This window comes from Etheostoma cragini, chromosome 15 (assembly GCF_013103735.1).
Source record: "Etheostoma cragini isolate CJK2018 chromosome 15, CSU_Ecrag_1.0, whole genome shotgun sequence".
Taxonomy (NCBI): domain Eukaryota; kingdom Metazoa; phylum Chordata; class Actinopteri; order Perciformes; family Percidae; genus Etheostoma; species Etheostoma cragini.
The window spans coordinates 6,189,307-6,197,239 of NC_048421.1; the positions used below are offsets into that span (position 1 = coordinate 6,189,307).

Below are 7,933 nucleotides of genomic sequence, written 5' to 3' on the forward strand. Positions count from 1 at the left end.
ACGCAGCTCTTTGTGTGTTTCTAAAAATAGATATTTTTGAAAATATGGCAAAAAAAACTGTTTACATAAGGCCCGCACGGTTAATCGTTATAAAATTGCGATCTCAATTCACCCTGTTTACAATTTTAGTTTTTAAATAACTTAGAAATATATATATATATATATATGTGTGTATATGTATTTCAAAGTTGTTGTTTTTTAATGACTTTGATCCTAATTAATTTTTACAGGCCAACTGCATCACAAACCTTTCTACTTTCTTCCGTGAGTTTTGAATATAGTCTTTATAAAATAGGTTTTAAAGCGCTCCCAAGCACTGCAATACTCTCCCTTCTCTTCGTTGAAGCTATGTTTGGTGCTGCCAATTTGTTTTATTTTTGTCATGGTTCATGTGTGCAATAAACATTACACTTTGTGAGAAAGAAATCATGGCAGACAATCATGATATCAGTTCTAAGCTAACAAATTGTGATTCACATTTTTTCCCAAATTGTGTAGACTTATTTTACATACTGAGTACTTGAAAGAACAGTTGGTGGATTATTCTGCAGGAGTGGTGTGCAGTGTTTCTGTGGATGTTTTGATTTATTTTTTTTCCCCGTGAAATACAAACCTTTATGGCCACCTTTCAAGCCTACGGGGGCTGAGTGGTGTTAAGATAAATTCATACAAAGATTTAAGGTACTATGCAATACAGGCATCTTATCTGATAATGTTTTTTTAGAAAGAAAGCATATTTTAAGATGATGGAGGCACTGACACAACAACAGCTGTGAAGGTACCAGAGGACCATGGTCATTAGTGACATGACACATTTAATCATGTCCAGTTGTGTGATTTATCAGATTTATCTCTAAAGATCTAGTAATGTAACCACCAAGAGGTTAATTGTAATCCAGTAGATATATTATTTTTGTCTTTTTTTCAACGCATTTGTCTTCACATTAATGCATCCAAGCACTTTTTCTTACTGTTGTACTGTAAATAGAAAGAAATTCTAAGTGTTTCTTCTGTACCATGTCATATTAATAATACTGTATATGAAGGCCTTTACCCGCCTTTTTTTCTGTATAACTTATCAGCATGATTTTTAGCTGAAAATAAAATTAATGCTAAACATGCACCAAGGACTGTATGGATTTATTAATTACCAGTGAAACTGGTACCAAGGAAATTTCAATCATCTTATTAACTAAAACAATCAAAGTTTGGATTGCTCTTTTTACTTTTGGTTATACATCAAATATTGCAGTAACATTCAAATTCAAATGGAACAAATGACCTGGAATTTGACCATTTTCCTTTATAAATACAATACGTCCCACGTAAAATAAACATTAGATTTGTGGAACTTCTGTCCATTGTGTGGTCTAAATTAACATAATATGGAAACGATTCATTTTCGTTCCAACTGTCCATGTTAGTTAAGTCAGTTAAAAACATCCTCAAAACACTTTCCTTGACAATTCCATACCCATATCCATTTTAAATCTTTGAAGTAAAATCTTTGAAAAGGCCAAGACTACCATCATTTCTTGAAGTAATTTAGAGACTGCATCAAACATTATAGAACATTTATTTGGTTAAATGGGTATTTAGAAATCATGTTGAAAATCTTTATTAAATATCCATTCTTATCTAATAACAAAACTATTATTCCATTATTCCTCCAGTGAAATTAATAATGAGCTACCTGAAGTCTTCTACTTAATGTATCGCATGCGGAACAAACAAAGTTCAACGGCAGTTCACAGGGGAATCTTTCCCGTCGGACAAAGTGAGCGGAAGTTGTGTGCCTTGCTTGCGGAGGTCAAGTTAAATTTCTTCTGCTTGTCAGAGACATTCAGGTATTATTAATTCCGGATATTTACATAGTATAAAACGTATCGATAGTTTGGCAATAGTTCATATTTTAATCACTCGGTTATGATAATATCTGTCAGTCGGTGTGAGTGTTGGAAAGGAATTTTATCCGTTGTTTTTAACGCTAGCTAACATACTTAGCTTATGTTAGCCTTGCTGACGTTACCGTTACGTCTGGGCTGTTTATGCTTTCCACTGAGGATCCATGCTGACAGGTTGACATGAATTAGCTTCTTCTGCAGAGCTGCTACGTTCAGATGTTCCGCTAATGTTACTCACTGTAATCTGTTGCAGGAGAAACCGCTGCTTCTCGGTGAGGCTTGTGGAGCTGCTGCACATCAGCCAGTCATGGCGAAGAAAAAGCGTCTTCGACTCATAGCTGAAATGGCTCGGAAGATCCGGGCATACCGAGAGCTGAAGTCCCGGCCGCGGGAGTCCCAGAAGTACGCCCTGGACTATGAGACGATGAAACGGCCTCACACAGGAAAGATGCTGCCTGTGCTGGCCTGGCAGGATGTCCGCAGGGAGAGTCGCCTCTTCTCTCTGCTGGCAGGCATGAGGCTGTTCGGAGTGGGCCGCCTCTTTACCCGCAAGTCCTGGTTGGAGGACCACACAGAGCCCAGCTACTGGCAGATCACCAAGGTCAAGGTGGACTACACATCTGAGGTGAGAGCGGGCCATATCCATCCACTGCCGCTGAGTGTCGAGTCTGCATATTGTCATCTTAGGTGTAGAATTGGATGAAAAAGGGTCTGATAGGATACCTGTAACCAAACGACACCTGATTCTTGTGTTTTTTAGAACATGGATCACGGCAGAGCATGGGGGATCCTCACCCACAAAGGTAAGATAGATTAAACCCTGTTTATTTGATTTTCAGAAGCCTTTTAGGAGTTACACTCAAATAAACTTCCTGTAGTGACTGTGTTTAATGTTGTGCTTTGCAGGAAAACAGGAGAGCGAGGTCAAGGAGATAGACAAGGTGATGTACCACGACTGGCGCCTGGTTCCTAAACACATGGAGCACCAGATCAAGGACTTTAAGCCGCTCCCGGAGCCGCCTGTGCGCTACGTCCCCTACCCGCCCCTGCTTCGCGCCATGCTGCTGGCCCAGTACAAGAAGGCAGTAGGCAGCGTAGTGGCCGAGGAGCCCACCTTGCCTTTAAAGAGGGACGTCCTGCTCAACAAAGACTATTTCCGCAAGCAGGAACAAGAGACGCAGAGGACCGAGGGGACAGCGGTGTGATAGTTGTGGTTCTGAAGATACAAATCTTGGACATTTTGAACCAAATCCGTTTTATGTACATTGGAAGCCCTCGGCTCAATCTCCCGATAAATCCTGGACTCGGATGAGTTCTCTTCTATTTTCATCTGAAGCAGGCATCTTTGTTTGTAATGTGGGTCTGTGTAATGTGGTACATATTAAATTTATGATGAAAAATAAAGCCCCTGTCAGTGTTTTTTTTTTAATTTTGTGAGCCTGACTGCCTGCATTAAAGACTAAATAACTTATTTGTGCAAAAGAAAGGAAGGGACAGCAGCTTCCATCACTGACCGCACAGTCAAAAGTGATGTTATTTTGCTTGATTAGAAATCTTCTTGTGCCGCGGTTATGTCATATTGAACTCATAATCATAAGTTTCCAACTGGTACATACAGTTCACGGCAACTTCCTGGTCGTAATTTAGATATGTCAGAGAGATTTGTTTTAGTCATCATACAACAATATTGCATCTAAAACTGCCCCCATTCCATATATTCATTGTTTAAAGAACTGACAGATTACATTTGACTGAAAATGTGTTTTATATGATTTCACGTGACAAATAGATTGGTTGACTAAATGATTAATTGATTAATTGATTGATAACGTCTAGGCGGAAATAGTCTTCTATTTAGCTTTAGATTTGCTCGTGAATGCTCGTGAGCCTCAGGCACACAACGTGCCCGCGCTTAGTTGAAGGCTAGGCTCATGACTAGGATAACGATATTAACGTGCGCGCGTCCGTACGTTCCATTAGTCCCTTCTTCAAGCGTCCCATGATTCTCCGTCCACCAGCGACAATGATCTGCCTGTTTTTGTCTGTATTGTCTTACTTAATTCAGCCAGGTTGGTGCTCTATCAGTTTAAACGTCACGTATCGTTCATTGCCATTCCGTTTGACTTTCACACCGGTTAATATGCTCACAGTTTCCACCATGTGTGAGCAGGAGATGCTAACTTCCTCACCGCAACCGGTGCCTCCGCTAGCTACAAGAAGGAGCAGAGTTGTTAACTGGTGAAATGATGGCGTCATAAAACCTTCCATAACTTTAACAGCTTTTGTTAGCAATTGTTTGTTAAGCAGAGGTCGCTCGGCTTTGAAGTGCGCATATTAACTTTGTGGGTTAAACTATAAGTGTCTATTAAACAGAGGCAATGTAGAAGCGGCGTAAAAGTGTGCATATTAACTGTGTGGGTGAAACTACAGCTAGTTTACTAATCTATTCGGAACGTGGCTCTGTCCGACTACCAGCATCGTAACGTTAACGTTAGTCCATGTGCCCTCACTGTAAAGTAAGTTGTTTCATCATCCTATTAGTCGCTCCTGTGTTAGTGCGCTGCCATTGATGTTGCTGGCAGTCATGTGGAGCTTGTAAGAGCTGGCTGCTGCAGGAGGAGCACGGTCAGTTACAGGTCTGAGAAAAGGGTCACCGAGAGAAATACATGAACTTTAAGATTTGGGCTTTAAAGGTCCCGTGGTGTGAAAATTTCACTTGAGGTTTTTAACATTAATATGAGTTCCCCTAGCCTGCCTATGGTTCCCCAGTGGCTAGAAAAGGCGATCAGTGTAAATCAAGCCCTGGGTATCTCGCTCTGCCTTTGAGATAATGAAAGCTCTGATGGGCCGAGCTGGAATGGCAAGGCTACCTCCCCTTTCTCTGCTTTACCCGTCCAGAGAATTTGGCCCACCCATGAGAGAGAGAGAGAGAGAGAGAGAGAGACATGGCTTTCAAACACAAAGTGCCATTTGGTCAAGATCACACCTCCAGCCTCCACCTTGCGCCCCACCTCTCCTCCTCAAAAGCTGCAAACTCAGAAATGACACATACTAAGGAAAGCTCATTTTAGGACTGTCTCTAGTGGCCATAATTCTGCACCAAGGCCTACATTGGGGAACTAGACTCCAGATATAGTACTAGGGGACCACTAAGGTCTATTTAAAAGCATCCAAAGATCACCATGTCATGGGACCTTTAAACCTGCATGGATTGAAGAATCTGGTGAGATGCACCGTAGGCAAAATAATTGAGATTTAACCTTGCTGTGGCTGAGAGGTTGTCCAAATGCAGGGTTCAGGCGGCTCCCGTTCTTGGATAACATCTGAAGTTACAAGCATGGTGAGGGAACTAACGTTACCAGTGAAGACCTGAACATGATATTTGTGGATCCCACAGTAGCTCGTGAAACTAACGCATGTAGTTTTTAAGTTCAAGTGTGCGCTTGTGCGTGTGTGTGCACTAGGGCTTGGGTGGGTTGTTGACTGACTGCAGTTTCACTGCATTTATTGTCAAATGCACAGCCGTTACAGAAGCAGTTGTTGTCAATTAAAACTATGCTAATTAAATTTGTATAAAAAGAGAGAAAATCCGTAGCAAAAAAAACTAAATGTGAATCTAATAAGACATGCAGGTATAAAATTGTGCAGTGTCATTCTTTTAACACGAATTAGACCATGATACCATATACATAAATGCCCTCACAGCTGTCAGTCATGAGTAGTCATCGACCATGCAGTGCTTAATTGTGTTTCTAAGCGCTGTCTCTTGTGTGAATGATGCTGCTTCCACCAGTCTATTCCAAGGTGCATGCAAACTAGGTTGAGTGTAGTCGCCCTCATTGTTCACTTTAAACACTTGTTGGTCATCATTTTTGCTGTATGTTCTCTCTGATCCTAGGCTGGACCGGTGTAAATGAACGCACCTTCATTGCTGTAAAACCAGATGGCGTGCAGCGGAAACTGGTGGGAGAAATCATGCGTCGCTTTGAGAAAAAAGGTTTCAAATTGGTGGGACTCAAACTTGTGCAGGTATTTTATGCCTTTTATCCTCCCCTGGGACTTTTGTTTCCAAATAATTTATTAAGGCTAATAGAAGGAATTAAATTTTTTTTTTTTTAACATTTTAATTGAATGTGTATGTCTTGTGTGCCAGGCATCAGAGGACCTTCTCAGGGAACACTACTGGGACCTGAGGAGTAAGCCTTTCTTCCAGGAACTGATGCGCTACATGAGCTCTGGACCAATTGTAGCAATGGTAAGACTCCCACATACTGTACGGGTGGTGTACACAGGATACTAAAGCATTATTTTTTATCTTACATAAAAGGTTATAGTTTACTGTCCTGATACAGCAGGAAAAAAGCTACTGTTGAGTAGAAACTGTGTTGTGTTGTGGTTTAATAGATAAAAAGACTGAAGCAAAGATGCTCGTTTTGAGCCATTTGTATACAAAATAAAACATTTTGTCTCAGTCGCCATACATTATTTGGTGTTTTTGCTTTGTTCTGCATGCTCTAGTCATGTACATTTCTGTTTTTAGGTGTGGGAGGGTTTGGATGTGGTCAAGACTGCACGCAAGATGTTGGGAGAGACCAATCCTGCTGACTCGCTGCCTGGAACCATCCGAGGAGATTACTGTGTAGAAGTGGGCAGGTAAGATAAGATATAAGGTAAGGTGTGTATGTGTGCACATCTAAATCTGCCAACAGGTACTTTTTATCGGTTGGAGAGAATCATTACTAGCAACAGACGGACGGACGGTGGTGTCCTGAAAGAACCCGCCGTGTTTAATAGTTCAGCCGGCGTAGTTTTTAGTGCTGCCTCCTGCTTCTTCTGAAACTAAATTTGTCTTCTGGCTGTGGCAAACAATCTCATGTTGAGAATAAAAAACAACACACCTTTGACGTTGAGTGCGTGTGTCACGTTAGGTCACGGCAGATTCCTGGGGCGTCGCTATGACCACAACCAGCCACGCTTGCCTCACACATGTGGCGGTACTAAATCTATAATGGAAAAACAAGGATGGGGCACCGCGAGCGGGTTGAGGCGAGTTGAGGAGGTACCACGTGATGGAAAAACGCCATAAGCGTCTTTAATTTCCGGGCAGGCTTATCACCTGATCCAGGTGTTGTAAACAGTTGCTTTTCTTTTTCCTGTAGTGGCTACAGACGTTTTCATCCCTGGTTTAAGAAAAAGAAGAACCAAAAAATAAGCTGAATGGGCTCTGTGTCTGAATGTCCCAACAATGTGTTCTGTTTGTGCGTTGCAGGAACGTGATCCACGGCAGTGACTCTGTGGAGAGCGCCCAGAAGGAAGTCTCTCTGTGGTTTCGACAGGACGAGCTTCACTGCTGGGAGGACAACGGCAGCCACTGGATCTACAACTGACGGTCTACATGTGCTGTGTGTACTCCTGTAGGTGAACCAGTGTTTTTTTTTATACTGGTGTCATTACATGATGGATCACATTATACCTCAGAAACATATTTTTTGGCTTTAGTAGCTTGTACCCTCATGGGAGAAAAGGTGTCCTATTTTTCATACTACATTTCTGAGGTGAAATTACATTACAAAGCAAAAATGCACTAAGTGAGCAATATTCATTAACATAATAGGGTCTGCTTCTGTTAGTTTTGATTGTCATCTTACGGTATTCCAGACACTAGCTCGTGTTTACAGTTGTGTAATGTGGAGCAATAAAAGGTTTTGATTTGTGTTTATTTTGGGTTAACACATCCTAACCTAAAGGGTGATTTCTAAAATATACATGTTTCTCCTGTAGTAGTACTTGCATTGAAAACCCATTAACATGGGAGCAACTTACACAATTATTGCCTTTCTACACACATGGTTTTTCAGTTTCTTGTACCTTCTTAAATTCTTTAAGATTGTAAAACAGATTGTCACATTATTTGGGACAAGTTTCAAAAATAATGATATACATATCTTGAGTGTTTTTTGTACCCAATAATAAACAGTGGTGGTTAACCTGCAACCGGGGCTTTAACAGCTTTCAATTACCTCTTATTT

General features: G+C 41.1%; 2 protein-coding genes across 2 annotated transcripts; both read left to right on the top strand.

Moving 5' to 3' along the window:
- Window positions 1-1,748: 1,748 nt before the first annotated feature.
- Window positions 1,749-3,303, top strand: mrps34 (mitochondrial ribosomal protein S34). Its single transcript, XM_034895109.1, has 4 exons — window positions 1,749-1,847; window positions 2,158-2,529; window positions 2,665-2,707; window positions 2,811-3,303. The coding sequence occupies exons 2-4, from the start codon at window positions 2,212-2,214 to the stop codon at window positions 3,107-3,109; spliced, it is 660 nt and encodes a 219-aa protein (XP_034751000.1). The 5' UTR covers window positions 1,749-1,847; window positions 2,158-2,211; the 3' UTR covers window positions 3,110-3,303.
- Window positions 3,304-3,839: 536 nt separating this feature from the next.
- nme3 (NME/NM23 nucleoside diphosphate kinase 3) lies at window positions 3,840-7,634 on the top strand. The gene is made up of 5 exons (XM_034894099.1): window positions 3,840-3,973; window positions 5,803-5,933; window positions 6,058-6,159; window positions 6,445-6,557; window positions 7,174-7,634. The coding sequence occupies exons 1-5, from the start codon at window positions 3,904-3,906 to the stop codon at window positions 7,289-7,291; spliced, it is 534 nt and encodes a 177-aa protein (XP_034749990.1). The 5' UTR covers window positions 3,840-3,903; the 3' UTR covers window positions 7,292-7,634.
- The last annotated feature ends 299 nt before the right edge of the window (window positions 7,635-7,933 follow it).

Excerpts from the sequence above, each read along its gene's own strand:
- mrps34 (XM_034895109.1), top strand. The coding sequence starts at position 2,212 with ATGGCGAAGAAAAAGCGTCTTCGACTCATAGCTGAAATGGCTCGGAAG. Across the intron at positions 2,530-2,664 it reads AGGTGGACTACACATCTGAG|AACATGGATCACGGCAGAGC; the intron begins GTGAGAGCGGGC and ends TGTGTTTTTTAG. Across the intron at positions 2,708-2,810 it reads GGGGATCCTCACCCACAAAG|GAAAACAGGAGAGCGAGGTC; the intron begins GTAAGATAGATT and ends TGTGCTTTGCAG.
- nme3 (XM_034894099.1), top strand. The coding sequence starts at position 3,904 with ATGATTCTCCGTCCACCAGCGACAATGATCTGCCTGTTTTTGTCTGTA. Across the intron at positions 5,934-6,057 it reads TGGGACTCAAACTTGTGCAG|GCATCAGAGGACCTTCTCAG; the intron begins GTATTTTATGCC and ends CTTGTGTGCCAG. Across the intron at positions 6,160-6,444 it reads CTGGACCAATTGTAGCAATG|GTGTGGGAGGGTTTGGATGT; the intron begins GTAAGACTCCCA and ends TTCTGTTTTTAG.